This window comes from Mchenga conophoros, linkage group LG12 (assembly GCF_057382185.1).
Source record: "Mchenga conophoros isolate Kocher_MC1m ecotype Shallow Benthic linkage group LG12, M_conophoros_male_GT1.1, whole genome shotgun sequence".
NCBI lineage: Eukaryota > Metazoa > Chordata > Actinopteri > Cichliformes > Cichlidae > Mchenga > Mchenga conophoros.
Window position 1 is genome coordinate 14,791,313 of NC_140537.1, and position 20,368 is coordinate 14,811,680.

The window sequence follows — 20,368 nt, forward strand, 5'->3', positions numbered from 1 at the left end:
CAGTGTTTCACATTTAAATCCTGCTAAAATTATTAGAAAGTAACCTTGCGGAGTGTGCTGATATAATGATGAAGGGAAGCTTGGGGATAAAGGTGCCCTTTTGGATTTTCAACACCCGATGAGCAGTCTATGATAGGGGCAATTCTTCTGTATTTAGTCCAGCAATTACAACCTGTGCCGGATGACTTATGATAGCCATCAAGACCGTAGTAAACCCGACTCTAATGGACAACTAAGAGGCATAATAGTTCCTTCCAGATAAATTATTCCTGAACCTAATGCGCAAAATTGTGCAAGCAGAGTGCAGGGTTAATCAGCCAAACATAAATTGAAGCTGTCCTTTGACCAGCCTAATGGCTGCACGTTCTGTCTTGCTCTTAGCTCCAACACACACCTGACTTAAAAAAAAAAAAAAAAAAGCAAGCTGGTAACCGGTTCCCATAAATTAGGGGTGCCTGTGAGGACGTTTTATGATGCTACATGTGAGCTTTATTACGAGTGGGCACTGTATGTTAGGCAGCAGATTTATTCCTGTCTGTAGTGTGATTGCTGTTATGATGGCAAGAGCAGTTTTATTCATTATTAACATTACAGTTCTTCCAGTCCATGACAGAGTAATGATAGTGTAGCTGATGTGGTATCAAAGACCGCCAGCTGGTGACGGAGCAAAAGCTAAGTGAGTGCGTGGTAACTATGAAGCCTGTTGCTTTGTGGACAGGTGCCTGGACATGCCTGGACCGGCATGTGGATACATTAGCACTCGACACCCAGGAGAGCTTGTTGCCCATCTCCGTGGTGCCTGATCGGTTAGCACTTGTTGTCTGTTTTCTCTCTCTCTCTTCACTTTTTGATGCCTCCCTCTCTCGGTCTCCCCATCTCTCCGCTCACCCCTACTGATTGTAATCTGCAGCTGTCAAGCTCCCAGTAATTGAAACTGACTTGATGAATCGCTTAATTACCTTTAATAGCTGATTCAAGAGGAGCTGAATAATGAAGATAACAGAGAATGAAGTGGAGGTTGTGAAGCATCAGTCCGTAATTGCCCCATTGTTGTTGTTTTTGTTTGCGCCACTGCGCCGTGCATTGTTTTTCCCCGTCATCGGTGCCCGCGAGCCTGCTTATGTAGCACAAGAAGATATGGACTAAAACTAGGGTTGCCAACTCCCTGAAAAATAAATAAGGGACACCTCGTGGCCAGGGCCGGGCGACCCAGTTGTCTTCACCCTTCCCAGTGTGGTGAATTTTCTAGCTCTTTTTTTGTGTGTGAAATTATTTTTTTAACCATTTGACTTGAAGTTGATTTAAGTAGATGCATATTCTATTCTTTGTGATATGAACACATGTGAAACAAATGATCATTTAGCCATTTATTTTTAGCTCAAAATGACAACATTAACACAGTAAAACAGGTCTCTTTCTTAAACAGAAGCCTGTCATGCTTAACTTTTGAGAATATAAGTAAATCTTTCTTTAAAAGAACTCTGTCCTGCTTAACTTAAAATAATAGAAAACAATAGAAAGAAAAATATTCTTGTAACAGTGCACATTTAGTGCATTTAGTACAATTGGCTTCAGTTGAGGTATTATTTCAGCTTTTCTAATGCTAATCAGCTGCTCCTGTTTGTAAACCCACTTGTTCCCATGATTACGCATCATAACTCATCATCATTATTCATCTATGTATTACTTTTATGTATTAGTCATCTATTTGTTGTAATCATCTATCCTTGCAGTCGTTTATTACACAAAATAAATTATATTATCACACTTCTGGCCACATAGCGCTGATATTCACTGCACATGCCCATATTAACGTTTTCCAGCCAGGTGTTTTCCTTTTCCCATTCTTCCCTTTCTCTGAGGGGAACAAACATTGCTGCTCTAATGCTGGGCTCACACTGTGCGGTTTTAGGCCCATTTTGAGCCGATTTTTGAGTGATCGGACCGATTTTGGCCTTCATCGTGCGTCGTGTAGTATACGTGGGGTAAAGAGAAGTGATTAACACCTCACGACCAGCTCCCGATCATCAATCGCTCGTGAGGTTCTCACCACAGCCGCTCACACTGCTCGCGCGCAAACGTAAACGTTGGTGAAAAAGACGGCGCAGCACGGCTGTGCAGCGTGTGATCTGGACACAAGCGATGGAGGCACAACTTGTAGAACTTTGGAAAGCTCATCCGAGCCTTTTCGATGTGGCATCACAAAATTAACACGACCACAACAACCGTGAAAATAGTTGGATTTACACTGCTGCTCAATCACAGCTGCCTGATCAATGTTTTTCATTAGCAATTTAGCAAAGTTGATGGTAGTGGTGTGTCTGTGTGAGTGAAAGACAGAGAGAGCGAGCGACAGATTTTCTGTTATAACCTTCATGTTATGGAGGCACAGTGTGAGCACTCAGGTCCCATCAGAGCATCGGGCGGTATAGTGTGAGAGTACATCGTGACATACGAACTTCTAACCCCTGCGAGTCAATCGTGCAGTTTGAGCAGGAGCTGAATAACGTGACTGAAAAAATCGCACAGTGTCTGCCCAGCTTTAGGTGTACTGTCGTCCGAGACTTGCACCGCAGAGTCGGCGTTTGTTCCCCTGTTGGCCATGCTTCTTGTTGTGGTCATCTGTTGTCTTCCGGTATTTTCTCCGCAAGCGACCTTTCCTCGACCAATGAGATGAGCGGTAATCTGAATTGTCATACTCGAATTGTCATAAGTGTGCTGTCAGCTCATTGGTCACAAAGCAGGAGAGGGGCTGGGAATTATGTTTTCAAACAACGCGTTAATTCCATTAACATTTATAGACTACTTTTGATTCTCACTGTATTACGGGACAAAGTGCGTCCCTTATTAGCTCAACACGGGACGTGTACTTTTGTTTCTAAATACGGGACGATTCCGTATTTTAAGGGACGGTTGGCAACCCTAACTAAAACTAACAGGATGCTGTCTCAGACTTCAAAATAAAAAAAGAAAAAAGAAATACTGCCTTTACGCTGTGCACAAAGAGGGAGTGGATGATCGAGTGAAGATTAACGAGCAGTGATAAAAGCGGAAAAAAACATCGTGAGAGGGATGGGCAGAAGTTGCAGAAAGAGGAACGCGCAAACTTTTATTATGCCCTCTCAGCTCGTCGTTAATGTTGCGTGTAGTGTGGGTGGAGCGGCAGCAGTTGACATGGCTCTGAGGTACAGTTGTATAGAGATTGCTGTGCTTTAATATCTAACCGCGATGCCCGGCGGTACCAGCAGCCCTGGCTCAGCACACTCTGACCTATAAAGGATATGAAAATGTTGCATTCCTGCCCCATTTATTATTCATTAATTGGCCAACTTACCCCCTAGTCAGCAATATTTAATATCTCAGAGAGGAATGAGGCGGAGGGGGACCCCATGTACTTCACATTTGTGGTATTCATGAAACAGAATGTAAATTGTATTATTCCCCCTGCCCACCCACCCACTCCTGTGCATTTCACTTCAAAGAGACTTCAAATAAGTTTGTTTGGAAGTGTTTGTGCTTTCTTAGCTCGGCCTTTTGCTGCTTGCTTTTCTTTAGTCACCCTGCTCCTTTGACCATTATGACGCAAAGGAGTCACTGGAAACGTTGGCTCCTTCAAGCTGGAAAGGCTGGACGTGAAACTCCTAATTAAGCATTTTTTTCCCCCTTCTTTCCTTTTATTGTGCATCCTCAGGGAGAGCTTTCTGCTGATGTTCGCAAAAACAGAAAGAGGAAAACAACAGAGAGAGGAGTTCGCAAAACAACACGGAATCAGACAGTGTGTACTGCTGTGCTCTGTATTTAGATCTTGTCACTTGCTTCAGAAAAACAAAACATAACTTGTATAACGAAAGAGTTTCTGAAGTTGCTGTAATAAAGACTGTCTGCACTTTTAGTGCTTTTTAGCTTTTTCCCTTTTGCAAGTCATTTGAGAATGGATTGCATGTGTCAGTAGCACCGGCAGCGGACTTGGTATTTTAAGCGCTCGTAGTTGTTGGTTGAAATAAATTGATGCTGACCCTGAGATTAGGAGCTCATTGGCACCCAATTATGGAAGGAGTTAAATTGATGTAACCTTTTGAGTAAGTGCCATAAACAGGAAGAATAAACAACTAATTAGCAGATTTTATTTAAAAAGAGAAGAGAAAAAGATGTTGCTCGTTGTGAAATGATTTTACCGAATGCTCTCTCATCTTCCTCGTCAGCATCATAATATTGTGGTTGTGTGGACATGAATCCAGTACTTTTCGAGTGCTGCCCATAACTGGAGCAAAGCACAGACAGGGACCAGACTTGCCTGGAGCACCGATACATGCGGATTATTCACTTTTGTACCTAAGCCTTTGGAAAAAGTGGTAACTGTGGATATATTAGAAGTCTGACCAGGAAGCGGCGGGAGCAAGAGAGGACTGAATTTACAGAGGAATTTAGTGGGCCTAATTGGCCAAACAGGATGAATGAATGCACATTGCAAGAATAGGGCTGTGAAGGAGCCAAGCAAATGTTTAAAAGTGAATTTATCTAAGTCCTGTGACACTTTTAAACTCTCCACTAATGGCCAGGTAAATGCCTTAAGTAAATGTTAGCAGGCCTGCAAGTAAGTGAGGAGAAAAAGGAGTAAAAGGAACAGTGGTTGGAGAAGAGGTCAAGTGGTGATGGGCCTATTATGATGTCAGGCTTACGTTACTCTCTTGGAGAGGTTTTTGAAAGAGAGTGTCTTTCTAGCCTGGCCCCACTTTTCTGTTTTGTTCCAAAAAGCAGCAGATGCTCTCTGTCTCCCCTTAGCATGGCCCCATTAATCTCATGACCAAATACCGAGCCAGAAACCGGACGAAAGGCCTCGTGAAACACTTTCATGATCCTTGTTCTTACACTGAAGTATAGCTCACCATGCAGAATTAGTACTTGACTCACCGTGGAGCCAATAAATGAAACAAAAGAGCTGTAGCATTGCTCTGCCTCGAACGACTGTGCCCTTTTTTGCAGCACATGTGCAAATTCAGCATGAAATGTGACCTATTCCTAAACAGACGGGAGATTTTGCAGTGCAACCGAAAAAGATCAGATGATTGAGACTGAACATTGTTGGTTAAGAGGCAGGATGAGTCAGGTGTCAGTCGTGTATAGTACAGAGAGTACAGAGTACTTGGTTTAGTGAGCTGAAATAGGGGTTGGGGTCAATTGGAGCACAAAGGAGCGCAGCTCAGCCACAGGCAAGTGGCTGAGCTGCGCAGCACAGCACAGCGCTCTGTCTGCATGTTGTTGTTGGCAGGCCACCCGCCCTCTAAGCACGCAGCCATCTATCCACATCGTGTCCTTCCTGGGCCTCTGTCAGTCAGACTGTAGGAGATGTCTGTGTCTGCGGGTGAGGATTAAATACCTTAAGTCCAACCCCCCCCAAGCTCCACCCCTTCCTGCAGATCCCAGGAGGATCTGATGTCTGCTTCAGCTCACTGCTTCCCCCAACAGATCATTACAATGCTATTGTGTATTGTGAAACTCTTTTAAAATGCTTCATATAATGTAGCATTTCATCCTTCATCCACCCTTTAATTTCCATACACTTGATATGTGGGCTGCCTGCACCGTTGCTATTATCATACAGTCATCTGTATCATCTTTGGAAGTTTCACATCCTCTGTATGAGTGTTATACTCAGACGGCGGCTAGAAATAATGCTGTTTCAGTGCAATATTTCTTTTAACTTCATAAGAGATCCCTAAAGTTGAAAAATGTGTTAGCAGAGAGACTCTCATTAGCCATCTATAATTACACTGTATCCTGTGTGGGGAAGAACTGACTTATCATTTAAAGAATGGCTTAAAATATGAATGAAATTAGAACTAGGGCCTCTTTAAGAAAAGAATGATTACTGATGTTTTATCCTCTTTTGCCTTCTTAAATGGCTGGTTGTTTTTGGAAATTCTATACTAACAGCATCAAGTAGTTTAAAATAGTAGTGCATCTTTTATTTGCTTGTTTTTTTATACTGCATTTACAGTATGCACAAGGCTCTGTGCTGTGCTAATTTCCCACAAAACAATGCAGTAGTAATACAGATACCAAGCAGGCAGCCAGATGGCAATCAAGGCTGCTCAGCTTAGAAACTAAAGTCAATAACTCTTGAGTACATGAGTGCAGATAAAGTTAAAGACGTAGCACACATCCAGCTGACAAGGACGGCTGTCAGAAAGTAGCAGTGTTGTGCACTTAGCACGTCCAAAAGTATATTGGCCTTGTTGACTGTGGTGCCACATCAGTGCTAAAGAATACTGTGATGAAGAGCAAGAAGAAAGTAAAGTTGAATTTGTTTAATTATTATTGTTATTCTTATTTAAATGATTAATTAATTCATGGTATTGAATAGGTATCTGTATTGGTCCATAGGATAGTGGTTAACACATTCACCTAATATGCAAAAGATCCCCGATTCAAGACTGGGGTGAGATGCAAATCCCAGGAGTTGCGGGTCAGGAAGGGTATCTGGTTGAAAAATATGCACCTCTGTCTGCTATGGTGACCCCTGGTGAATAAGGGAACAGCCAAACTAAGCTTTTATTGGTCCAGAATTTCACAATTGGTTCCCTAGAAACTAAAATATATTCAGCTTTTTATTCAGCTATTTATGGCAGCTGTGGTACTGTAGAATGTGTTGTAAATACTGTCCAAACTCATTATCGTATCTCTCAAATAGTTCTTGGTTGAAGCGGAAACCAAAGACCGAAATATTAAAGAGAGACACTATTCTACGATTGTGTCCTGGTTTTCTCCATCATGTAACCTAAAATATTGACCTCATTCTGAAATAAAAATATAGAACCCCAGTTATTTCTGATTTTTGGACACAGACTGGTCACCTCTTTTCCTGGTATCAGCCCAGTGGCAGCAGCAGCATTGTTTGTAAAATCCTCTTAGCTGACTGCAGGCAGCAGCGCTCCGGACCTTCCTAGCTCCTCGAAGAATGACACAGTGACTTACTCAGAACATGACACCATCCCTCAAAGTCATCACTGCAGCATATCCCTCTATGTACAGCCAGCTGTGTAATGAAAAGTGACAACACATTGTCATGCTTTTAATGTCTTTGGTCATGGGGGGATGGATAGGGCTCTGTATAAAAGTATTTGGATTGCATAGTGTCTGCTTTATCCTGGGTTTTTTTCCACTGTATTTTTTTTCTAAAGCTGTGTAAAAGAACAATAATTGAACCATATTTTTAATACATTTTACTAAAGTGCATTTAGTGTGCTTCACAGACTTGCAGTAAAATCAGACGTTAAATTGAGGGGTAAGAATGATGTTTTGATTTGGACAGTATGCAACGATGGCCTCATCCGCTAAACCTCGTTGTACTAAGTCCCAAATTTTGTGTTGCAGCAGTATTTACCATCATATCTGGTATGGTTTTATTTACTGCTATGCTGGATACTATTCCCAGAGGGCCTCATAATCCTCTTACCATATGGGGGGGCACAGAATATATTTTCTTGCTTCAAGTGTGGTTCCAGGCATAGCCTGAGGCTTATGGCAATTTTGGCTGCATCTTCCAAGTCCAGCCATAAACCTAGCCATACTCCCCCAGCCTCTGTCCAGTCTCCTGCCTCCTTTACCCCTGCATCCGTCAGCGAGCCCTGGATCCATTTTTAGCCTGCAGCATGGAACATGTTTGCTGGTAATACATCAGTAGGCATTATAAGATCAGCCTCCACTGGGGAAAGCATAACCTTGGGAGTGACTTTGTGGTTACAACTATCCGTACTCTTCCAACTAGCCTGCTGTGAATCTTAACATGCTTTCACTCTGAGAAAAGACTCTAAGGAATGGGAGCACTTGGAAGTTTGTCAAACTTAAAAGCCCCATATTTATTCTTATTCGCGCAGTATATACAGCAACATGCATTTGACTCATTATGAAAGTCATCATTTGGATTCTGAATCCTTCCTTTCCCATTTGGCAGCGCTGTTTCTGTTTGGGTTCTGCTGTGTGGCATGCCTAGCATACCAATTCCTCAGGGCCGTGACCTGATGATTAGAAGGTCAGTTCAGGTTGTATCACTTACACCCGAGAACACAAGCAGGCAAAGAACGACATATCAGGTTTGATTTGTCGCTGGGTGTGTGCCACATGCTGAATCACGGTCTGAATTAAGCAGGCAGGGGATCTTTAATTATGTTTTCCCCAAATAAATCTAAATTATTTGCAGGAAAGGCTGGTGGATTTATTTTCTGTCTAATTTTAAAACATCCAATTCAGGCAGGTTTAGTATTTTAATTTGTCTCCTATTTTACACTTAATTGAGACTGAAATATTGGTGTGTATTGGACCATGTAAATGTCTTGCAACATTTTCTGAAGTATGCATGCACTGTGGGTATGCGTATGTATACATAGACAAAACTTGCGATGTGTCAAACCGGTGTGCAGTCCAATGACTCACACTGCAACGACACCAAAGCTTTTTTCCATTGGCATCAGCCAGATGTGCTGCTTTTTGACTCAGCCAGCATCAGAATGCGTTTCCACATCTACTGTGTAACTTCTGCAGTCGTTTGAGCCTTCTGTTTAGTTTCAATCCCACTGTTTACGTAGCCTATGTTCGGGCTCATAATGTGGCAGGTTTCGGATGAAATGAATGGGAAAACACACATGGTGGTAACTAATCCCAGCGGCACCATCACACACTCACCACAAGCCACAGAGCCCCTCTCCATCCCCAGTTCCCACCCACTCTGGCTCCAGAACTGTTTCCATCCCTTGTGTCCCATCAGCGGCTGAACCCCCTTCCTACTGGCCCATTAGTCTCTGTGCTGATGCAGCAGAGCCGTGATGGTCAGGCGGTATGGTAGATGAAAGACTGAATTATTTGCCTTGCAGCTGTTTTCTTCGTCTCCATCCGCTAGCCCGCCTGTCTACAATTTCAGTTTACTTTAATTCTATCATTGCCATTATTATCATTGAAGGCTAGGTGACAAAGCAAACGAGGAACCATACAGATTAGCAGTGAGTCTTAAAAGCTCAAAGGAAAGGAGGAGAAGAATGGTCGATTTGCCACTACGGCTCTTTACTCTCTGCTGTGTATTTGTCATTTTGTATGAGTACAAAGGTGTGGGTGTGCATTTGTTTGGATGTGTGTGTGCCTGTGTCTGTGTGTGTGCGTGTGTGTGTCTGTGTGCCAGATAGCTGCCTGGCTGTGGGGTAAAGCTATTATTTTTCAGAGGATGGTATTTTATCTGTGATAATATGCTCAATAGATTGGGTTCTCCATTATTTATTGTTTCTCCACACTTATCAAATTTTTTTTCTAAAGTTGTTTGCTGAGCTTTCCATCTGCTATTCACACTCCCCCGCACTTTTACTTCCCCTGTCTTTCTTTCTCGTTCACTCGTAGCTATTTTCAACCCTGTGGAAAAGTTGTTGATTTTGGTAAAATCCCTGTAAGACACGATCATCAAAGACAGCTTAAACATTCAAAAGATTCTATTTTAGTGTTATAATAACTCTTATTTGATTGCACTACATTTTAATGACCATAATTCTGTGGGAGAGTGTGTTGTGTAAGCAGAGAACAGATGGCTCGGAGAGCCTATTTTAACAACCAAATGACTTGTTTTGTACACGAAGAGCTGACGAGGCACTCGAATTTTACTCAATTACAATTTTCCCCTAAATGGGTCTTTAACTTCATCCTTTTGCTTTCTCCCCCTCTCTCCACAGGCATCATCCACCAGATGAAGGGAGACTATGAGACCGCACTGAAACTCCACAAAACACACCTGGCCATTGCTCAGGAGCTAAATGACTATGCTGCTCAGGGCCGGGCTTATGGCAACATGGGTAATGCCTACAACGCCCTGGGAGCCTTTGACCAGGCTGTTCGCTACCACCGTCAGGAGCTGCAGATCTCCATGGAGGTCAACGACCGAGCCTCGCAGGCCTCCACCCATGGCAACCTGGCTGTGGCTTACCAAGCTCTGGGTGCTCACGACCGTGCTCTGCAGCATTATCAGAACCATCTCAACATAGCTCGTGAGCTCAGAGATGTCCAGAGTGAGGCGCGGGCTCTGGGAAACCTCGGCAACTTCCATTGCTCTCGAGGAGAGTTTCCTCAGGCTGTACCATACTATGAGCAGTACCTCCGGTTGTCTCCTGACCTCCAAGATATGGAGAGCGAAGGGAAAGTTTGTCACAATCTGGGTTATGCCCACTACTGCTTGGGCAACTACCAGGATGCTGTCAAATACTATGAGCAGGACCTAGCTCTGGCCAAGGATCTACATGACAAACTGAGCCAGGCCAAGGCATACTGTAACCTTGGTTTGGCTTTCAAGGCTCTAGGAGACTTCACTAAGGCAGAGGAGTGTCAGAAGTACCTGCTGTCTCTGGCCCAGTCCCTGAACAATGCACAGGCTCGCTTCAGAGCTCTGGGGAACCTGGGGGACATATTTGTTTGTAAAAAGGATGTGGCCGGGGCCATTCAGTTTTATGAGCAGCAACTGGCATTAGCTCACCAGGTGTGGCCCCACATAACACATATTGTTCTAGAACAATTCTTCTTATTAAAATGAAAATGTTTATTTTGTTTATTTATTCATTTATAATTATTCTGTTATGTCCTTTATGCCAATATAGTGAAATTCTTTCTTGTTTCAGGTTAAGGAGCGTAGGATGGAGGCCTGTGCGTATGCTGCCCTCGGGGCCACCTATAGACTTGTACAGAAATATGACAAAGCCTTGGGCTACCATACCCAGGAGCTGGAAGTGTACCAAGAGCTCGGTGATGTGTCAGGAGAGTGCAAAGCCCATGGTCATCTGGCTGCTGTCTACATGGCCCTCGGGAAGTACGCGATGGCTTTCAAGAGCTACGAAGAGCAGTTAGAACTCGGTCGGAGGCTGAAGGATCCTGTTGTGGAGGCTCAGGTGTATGGAAACATGGGCATCACGAAAATGAATGTAGGGGTGATGGAGGAGGCTATTGGCTACCTTGAACAACAGCTGGCCACTTTACAGCAGCTGAGTGGAAACGAAGCAGTAATGGACCGGGGCAGGGCCTATGGTAATCTGGGAGACTGTTACGAGGCTCTTGGAGACTTCGAGGAAGCCATCAAATACTATGACCAGTATCTGTCAGTGGCTCAGAGCCTCAACCGCATGCAGGACCAGGAGAAAGCCTATAGAGGCTTAGGCAATGGACACAGGTGAATCTAGGAATTTGTTTCAAATGTACTTTTTTGATATTATCAGAAACACTGTTTTTCAGCATTAATATCCTCTTGCTGTTACGGCAACAGATACTTGTATCGGCTCAGTTTTAAGTACTAATGACAGTACTTTGCATATAATTTGTCTCCTTGCTCTCACAATTATGGACCACCATAGTTTAGAGACGCCTCGCTGTAGTGAACAGCACTTGGATGTGGCGCTAGCCGTCTCAGTAGCAGCAGCCTAGCGGCCCTGGCCTTATCTGTATGCAAAGTGGCTTTGGCACACAGATGTCTGAAACGGAGGGATGCACAGTTATTTCAAGACAACCTCTTACATCTTGTGTCTCTTCGCCGTTCTATTTCTCCTCATGCCTCAAAGAGCTGATAGCAACCTGGGAGACTACACTGCAAAATAAAACACGAGAAGGCACGCCGAAATCCTCATTTCAGAGATGATTTTCTTCTTATTGTGCGTCATCAGCATGGCACGGCAGCAATCACACACAGCAGTATTAGCCATGCATGAGTTCAGAAGGGAATAATAGACATCACACATAAACCCTTCTCATCTTCCAGCGGCTCTTAGTCAGGCAAATACATTATCACACAAGATTAATTAAGCCAAAGGCTTTTATTCTTATAATGCACCATTTGAACCAGCAGCCAGCAATTGTTGCTGTTCCTGAGAATGTGATAAAAGTCTGTTTGAAGGCTGCGAAGGCGAATAAAATGTTCACATGGGATGATTTCCACTCTGTCAATACGTACTCAAGAGGATGGGAGCAGGTGGCCTATCTTACACGGTTAACCGTGTTCTACTGCAAAATAGTCTGCACTTGAAATATCATATCATGCCTCAAATATTCCTCATATAGGAATACTTTCACACGCTCTTTAGTCTGTCGACATCAGCAGCTTTCAGCACTGAAATGAAAGGCAAAAATCTATATTTCATTGACTCCAATACTGAAATTATCTGGCACTTTGCAAATGAAAGTCTTCCTGCAATGTGTGCTGCACGATGCGTTCTAATAGTTCTCTGGTAAGAGAATGATATGAGATAAAACAAAGTGCTATAAATAGATTTTTGATTTTGAGTGTTGTGAACTTGAAAGGCATTTTGGGATTGTTTCAGCTTTAACTGAATCTGTCAGTGACATATTCTTCCAAATTTTCTTGCTAGGTTACATCACGTATCTCACTTCTAATCTGCTTCACACTAACAATCGCTGTTTTTTGTCTTGATCTGCAGGGCTATGGGAAATTTACAACAGGCACTTGTGTGTTTTGAGAAACGGCTAGTGGTGGCTCATGAGTTGGGCGAGTGTGGAGGCAAGGCTCAGGCCTACGGTGAACTGGGCGCGCTCCACAGCCAGCTGGGCAATTACGAGCAGGCCATCTCCTGTCTGGAGCGTCAGCTGGCCATCGCCCGTGACACCCAGGACAGACTACTGGAGGGTGACGCCAGTTGTGGTTTGGGGACTGTATATCAAGCCATGGGAGAGTACGAAACGGCCCTGCGGTGCCACCAAAGTGACCTGGAGATCGCAGAGGAAGCGGGCAGCACCACACGCCAGGCCCGCGCCTATGGCAACCTGGGCCTTACCTATGAGTCGCTAGGAAACTACGAGCGGGCGGTCGTGTTCCAAGAACAGCACCTAAGTGTGGCTGCTCAGACTAATGACTTGGCTGCCAAGACACTGGCCTATGGCAGCTTGGGGAGAACACACCACGCACTGCAAAACTACTCACAAGCTGTCATGTACCTGCAGGAAGGTGAGTGAGTCAGGGGGGAACAGGAGAGAGGATTGCCTTTGTTGTCTGAGCTGATAGGCTTAGAGTTTGTGAATTCATGAATAGGAAATGCAGAGCCTATTTGTTGCTAAGCCTTTTTATTTTTATTAGGCTGTGTGCATGTATATGTGTGTGAGTGTGTGTGTGTGCTTGTGTGTTATAAGTGCACTAGGGAATTTTGTGTGTGTATTATGCGTCTGTGTTGTCTTCTGAGCTGTATATGTATACCAGCATTTGTGTGTATGTCTATGCAAACCTATCAGAATGCATGCCAAGGCATTTTTCCCGTGCACCCCTAGCTGTTTTTCACACCTCTGTATCTACCTTCTCAGAGGGTTCTTTGCAACAAGCTGCAAAAGAATCTTTTCACACCGTAGCTGTCATACTCCTGCCTCTTAACGCTTCATTGTGCCCCGCAGATTATGGCGAAATAAAAAACTGCAGCTTGGCCTCTCAGAAATTCATTATGTCAGTGGCACCGCTCAAAGTGTTCGCTCCTGAGGATGTGATAAGTTGCATCTTTCATGGATGGGAAAGCGCCAGACTTGCCCGTGCCCACTGACAGGCACCACCCACCGTGTCACAACCCAGACCCTGTTTGAATCAATGAAGCTGGAGTTTGTGTAAGAGGACATTTGTATATTCTGCTCTGGAGTGAGCGGAATGCAGGGGAGCAAGAATAAATCTCCTCTATCTCTCCTTTGCCGGCTGTATTCGAGTTCACTTTTCCTGCGGTGACCCATACACCCTCTGCAGGCCTGCTCGTTGAGCTTTAATGGAAACAAAGGCGACAGGCCATTCTGTCTCCACACCGTCCTCTTACTGTCCCGCGCACTGTCCTTGTATTGCTCCTTGGTCTGGCTGTGAAAAAGAACAGTGCTGCCTTGACAGCCAATTATTTCTGGCCAACCTGCCCAGACCAAAAAGTTGGCATGGTTTTTTTTCCCCATTTAGTTTTTCTGTTTTTTCTGCTTCCACTTCTAGTTTTTTTTATCTTCATGCTGCACTGCTTATGTTTTGTTTCTGTTTCCAAAAAAGATTAATTAGTAAGAGGGAAAAGGAAAAGCAGCTCCAAACTAGCAGATATCATCGACAGCATGTGACCTCCAAACCACTGCTCGTGTATCTGTATGTGTCTGCGTGTCAGATGATTATACTTTGTTGTGCAGTACATTATGCAAAGATAAGGCTGCCCGATAACAAGCTTTGGGTTTTTTTTTCTTCGTCTTGCACTGTAATAATACAGAGCATTGTGCAGGACTTTCTAAATGTTAAACAAAGAATCATTACACACCGAGATGCACTTTCCAACGATTGATGCAATCAATAGTGTCATTAAATCAATGCAGTCATTGTAGCGACTAATGGAGATATTCCATGCCTGACTTATAGAATCGCTTATTAAGCAAACTAAAGGGATAACAATATTAACCTTCAAGGGCAGTTATTTGTTGGAAATGTACTGGAAGCCTCTTGTGTTTACATCATTTAATTTGCAAGTGTATTTATATGTATTCTGCACAAAACATTTCATAAGCTACACTCTAATTAATAATATTTGTGGCGAATGTTGGACGCAAAACATTTATAGGAAGACAAAATCATATGAAAAACTCATCTTTGATCAAGATGGGGTCTTGATCATAGGTCAGATACACAACTAAACATCAGATAAGCATTTTCGTTTCGGCCTTCACCGTGGAAAACGAGTTTTGTGACACGTGAATTTTTTCTAGGACAGGACCAACTTAGAAATTCCCTTAAAGCGTGTTCATGCTGTTAGGCTGTTGAGGGCTTGTCAAGAAGCATTTAAAACTAAATAGAGCTGGATGATATGGATCTCTGCACAACTCTCGACCAGTTATCATCATGTGTCTCATATTTTTGGTGCTAATATTTTATGCCATTAATATTAAATGTTGGTTGCAGTTAGTTGTGCTGAGTGCTGAGCTGGTGGCTTAAGGAGCTACAGATATTCTTTATTTTAGTTTTAATCTCCATATTATTCTACTTTGTCTTAAAATCTTTGACATTAACTACAAATGTCTGTGTAAACGTCACAATAAAGCCCAGCTTTGTTTTCTATAAATCATAAATTATGATAAATTACACAAAGACTCTTTTCATCATTAGCATTTCTTATGCATCTTTGTTACACGTTATATGAGAAAATGTTGGTTGTTTATAAACACCTAACTACAGAATAATATATAAATGTAAAAATCTAATATATAATTACTGGTTTTCTTTGCAAGCTACATAGAAACCTGTTCAGTTTTAAAGACAAAGAAAACCTAACCTGTTAACCTTGGGTTTGATGTTTATATAAAACACTTTCATTTTGTTATGGCAGGTGATATTCACCAAAACATGTGCACTGTTATATTTATATTTTGATGAGCAGAGTACATGTACTGATTTCTTTTGGTCAGTAATTTAAGATCCCATTTGTAATACACTTTGTGTCTTGGCTGTTGATCTAAATTTCCTCGTAGTCTTATTATTTAATCTCAAACTGGTATCTTCATAGTAATTGCTTTATATTTTTTATATATAAATGCCTATATATTTACACCGATCAGGCGTAACATTATAAGCACCTGCCTAATATTGTGTTGGCCCCCCTTTTGCTGCCCAGACAGCCCTGACCTATCAAGGCATTGACTCCTGTAGACCGCTATGCCTCAGATGTAACAAACTACGATGTTCTGTGTATTCTGACACCTTTCTATCAGAACCAGCATTAAATTTTTTAGCATTTGAACTACAATATCTCATCTGTTGGATCCCATCACACGGGGCAGCATTGGGTCCTGATTTTCATAACTGAGCCTTGGTCGCCGTGACCCCGTCGCTGGTTCACTGCTGTTCCTTCCTTTGCCCAGTTTTGATAGATGCTGACCAATGCATGCTGGGAACACCCCATAAGAGCTGCAGTTTTGGAGATGTTGTGATCCTTACTTAATTCTTACTTGCTTCCTTAAATATCCCACCCACTAACAGGCGATGATCGCTGCATGTGGGATGATGTTGGTGCAACATTTCACTCAGATTGGCCCACCCCTTAATGAGGAGATATGGTGCAAACAGACATATATAGCAATAGTCTGATTAATTATTTATTTCTACGGAATACATACAGAGTATATGTGCTGTCAGTATTGTAACTATTGTCTTTCTTCTCCCCAAAATGTGCTTGTGTGATTTATGCCCCGTCCTAGCAGCATATCGGTGCGTTGGATATAACTTCAGCGATCCCTCCCTGCTAATCTTTGCAGCATCTCTTTGGCGATTTCTGTTCCTGATATTCACAAATAACTCCATGGCACTGGCCAGCTGCGCTGAGATGAGAGAGAAGTGAGGCTCTGGACCCTCTCTTTCTACTTCTCCTTTTTCATCCAGTACTAAACTACTCTTTGCAGTTTTTATTTGTACAATATAGTGCAACACTATCAGAGCAGTGTCCCTGGGGGAGATTGCCTGAAAAAGTGTGCTTAATCTCAAATTTTTTAATAATATCAAACATACTGTCCACCGTTCCACATGCGGCCATGATCAAAGGGCCTTTTTTTGTGTGTGTGTGTCACATGCATGCGTGTCGGGATGTTTATTTGCAGCACAGTGCACTTGCGGCTATGCAGTGCGTGAGATGTGAATGTGGAGTCTGCATGTAAAGCTTGTTTGAAGGCAGAGGTGCGTGGGCCTCAGGGGCTGCAGAGGATCTCTCACCCAGCTGTCAAGCAGCCTTTAAAGTGTTCTCTAGTTGCTCTTCAGGGTGCAGCCAGCCACGGCCACATCCTCATGTCAGCCGCTGCTACGTGCCTGTGCCTTCGGGGTGCACCAAAGGCACGCACGGTGACAGTGACAGACACTGAATGATACAGAGCGGGAGAACAGAGGGAATGAGAGAGTTAGGGAGGGAAGGAGGAGCAGAGAGGAAGAAAGAGGATGGCAGCGGAGTGGAGGGAAAAGACAGAGATCGGCATGAGTCATAATTCACATGTATTATTTCACTGTCAGCTAGAGAATAAAGAAAACATAGGTTGGTTGACATTCAGGTTTGATCATAAAAAAAAACTATCACAGAGCAGCTCAGAGAAAGAAAGGTATGTGTGTGCGTGCACATTTGTGCGTGTTTGAGTGGGGGGGACATGAAAGACTCAGAGCTGGAGTTGAGATGAGTGAGGGGTGAGGCTGTCAGAGAATGAAAAGGATAATTTAGATCTGTTTCCTCTCTCTTACTTCAGCGCCTAATGAGCCCTAAGCAGTGCAGAGTCCCTGCAAGCACTGCCACCACAGTGAAGATGAAACAGGTAGAGAGTTTGGAGGGGGGGCGCTCCGAGACAGAGGCACAGAGATGAGAAAATGAATAGGAGGTAGAGGGAGAGAGTAGCACAGCAGATGCATTGGGGGGAGAGGGCAGGCAGTCAGACAGAGGGAGGGTGTGTAGAAAGATAAGGATACAGAGAGAGAGGGGAGACTGTTGCAGGCTTCAAAGGCTGCCGGCTAGCGTGGCCATGGAGGAGCCATGAAGTCTATGGTTCTGTGGTGTGCTGGTCTTGCGGAATAGGCTGGCTTTTTCAGGTCACGCTCTCTGTTCTTGGCTTATCTGGTTCAGCCACAGACCGTTTTCCAGGAATGAAGAAAAAAAGCAGACAAGGGTGGCTTGGCCCATTTTCTCCTCCCCCCTGACCAAAAGCACGTCTAGACCCCTGTATCACACGAGCGGGGTGGAGAGAGTAGACTTGCAAATACGGAGCTCGTGTAAAGTGAGACTGTGCATGTGCGGTGGCCTGTTGCAAACAGCAGAATGCTTGCTGTGTATTTTGTACCTTGTGGATGATGTGTGACCCAGCGACTGTGTGTGTGGTTTTTTTTTTCATTATTGTCCTCTGAGGAGTGGCATTTTCATCTCAGTAATTGGGCTGAACCAAGTGCTCGGCAGGCAGGCTGAGGACACATGCTAAGATGTGACGAGTGCCTGAGAAATTGGAAGTGAAAAACAAACCAGATGATCTGACACGGGCACATTTAGCGAACGAGCACACGTGCACGTGCACATTCATACCTCTGCTGGCTCCCGAACAACTCTGAAGGTCTCTCAAACAAATATCACAAAGTAAACTCTGTGTGTTTGCACGTTGTCTGTTATTAGCTCATCAGTGTGTTTGCAAATATTTGGAGATGTCCTAGTGATGCGGCGTGTTTGTGTTTGCTCAGCCAGTCAATCCTGAGCATTGATTACTATGCAGACCCATTAGTGCTCTAAGAATCTCCCGCTATGGCCAAAACATGTGTGTGTTTTAGCCCCAGTGCAAGCAGCATCTTACAACTGAGGCCAAATATCCAAACCTGTTCGCTGTCAGAACATCAGTACCACGCTATGCTTACATCTGTTCCTCTGAAAGATACCTAAGAGTCTGTCTGCTCTGAATAATTTTTACCCTCCTCTCCCTCTCATCTGCTCCCTTCTCCTTGCCTTCTGACAGGCCTGCGGCTTGCGGAGCAGCTTGCTCGACGTGAGGACGAGGCGAAGATCCGCCATCGTCTTGGGCTTTCTCTGTGGGCCAGTGGGAATCTGGAGGAGGCCCAACATCAGGTAAAGCATCTCCTGCTCGCTCCTCTTCTGGTTATGGATCACCTTGACTCAGACCTCTCATTTCCTTCTCTCCTCACCTCACCTCCTCTCTCCTCTCCCTTCCATCTGGGCTCCTTCGACCTCTGGTAGTTAAGGCTGACCGCCAGTAAGCCCACATCTGTCGGCTTTGAGGTTGGCAAGGATTAGAAATGAGAGGTGGAAGTACTTGTCTTAAACACATGGGGAAATATACGTTTTCAGCAATGCCTTCGAGGTAAAAAAAAAAAAAAAAAAGAGCCATGAGGAGAGAGAGAACAACAGGAGGAAAGAAAAGAAGGCGAGGTGGCTGTAGAGTTAGAGCATTGGTGCTGGCAGTATGCTATGGAGTCTGTTGAGCTGGTAAATGCTGTCATCTCAGCAGACAGGCGACAGATGAGTGAATATTTTTTTGTATCTGCGTGCATGGTCTCAGGATCCCCCAAGCCTCTGCATCACACACACATTCACTCCTCTTCAGCCCACTGCCCACCTAGCAAGCATGGAATATCCCCTTAACATCTCTCTTTGCAGTCTGTCCACACACCACAGCTCACTAGTTGATATATACATATATAAAAAAGTATATATATACATATATATATACTTTTCTTCCCCCTTTCTTTGGCTTGTGTATCCACATGCAAGTTTGTGAACAGTCAGTCAGCAGCGGTGGCTGTCACGTGCGTCTGTGGGGATGTTTTTTAGCTGCTTTCATTTTTAAAATCTAGTCCAAGACTCTTTTTTTTTCTTTCCCTTTTTTTTTTTTTTTTGTTATGACACACGCGCACAACTTGCATTTATTCGACCCAGATAGCTTTTGTTTTTCCGTCGGCCCTGCATCATACTTTTTCAAAAAAGTATTTTTGTCTGTTTGCAATTATCTGTAACAAGAGCTGAGAATGAAAGACTGAACCAAGGTGATGGCTAGAGCAGGGGCTGAGTGCTTGTGACTCATATTGAGGAATTTGTGTTCAATTAAAGCAAAATATTATTCTAACAAGCCAATGCAACATATTTTCCACTGCATGTTTGCTTTCCAGCTTAATGCTTCACCTTCAAGACCCTAATAGTCCATGCTAACATTGTGTTGTCCTTGTTGCAATTAACTGCAATCCAGTCGTTTGCATACATACAGTACACCACAGCTATGTTGAATGTTTTTCTGCCTGTCAGCTTGTAGCTCCTGCAGTGACTTGGTGGTTGGAAAGGACGCTGTTGTCCTCAGAGTATAGATGAAATGATTATTCATGAGCTGGCCTGTCGCTACAGCTGACCTTGGTAAACACTCTGACCCACTTTATACTGCTATTTTAAAGGCTTGTATTTAAATTTATAAAGCGTTCATAGGTGTAGATTAAGAGTACTTGACCTCATGTTCCTCATTTCTCTCTATCTGCGCACCGAATTGTATTTTAGCACCCTAGCTGTGATCCCGGTGCTCGTACTGGCACACAGATTGACGTGTCCTGATTCTAATCAGGTATTTGAACAGTGCTTGCTCTCGCTAAGAAGCATTCATATCTCGGCAAACGTGAATCGATACATTTGTGCCTGCTTAAAAAAAATAATAAAAAAATCAGCGGTCTACAGTCGATTAAGCCTTTACCTCTGATATCATCTTCCGCAGGGGGATGAGAGCTCCCCGGGGATTTTATTTTAGAAAAATCATTCGAGGTATGTGTGCATTCAAGTCTGCTCACGTTTACTGATACAGTGTGACACTGACATTCACTTAACATGTCAGATAAAAGCCATGTTAG

The 20,368-nt window shown here is 43.6% G+C and overlaps 1 protein-coding gene across 3 annotated transcripts in view; it reads left to right on the forward strand.

Annotated features, from left to right (window-relative positions):
* LOC146562296 (tetratricopeptide repeat protein 28-like) overlaps nucleotides 1-20,368 on the forward strand; it is a 196,806-nt gene that overhangs the window by 157,822 nt on the left and 18,616 nt on the right. For all 3 annotated transcript variants that reach the window (XM_085293926.1, XM_085293927.1, XM_085293928.1), the window contains 4 exons: nucleotides 9,711-10,507; nucleotides 10,647-11,191; nucleotides 12,450-12,973; nucleotides 18,481-18,590. In XM_085293926.1, the coding sequence (XP_085150052.1) occupies nucleotides 9,711-10,507; nucleotides 10,647-11,191; nucleotides 12,450-12,973; nucleotides 18,481-18,590 (1,976 nt within the window). The remainder of the gene's footprint in view (nucleotides 1-9,710; nucleotides 10,508-10,646; nucleotides 11,192-12,449; nucleotides 12,974-18,480; nucleotides 18,591-20,368) is intronic.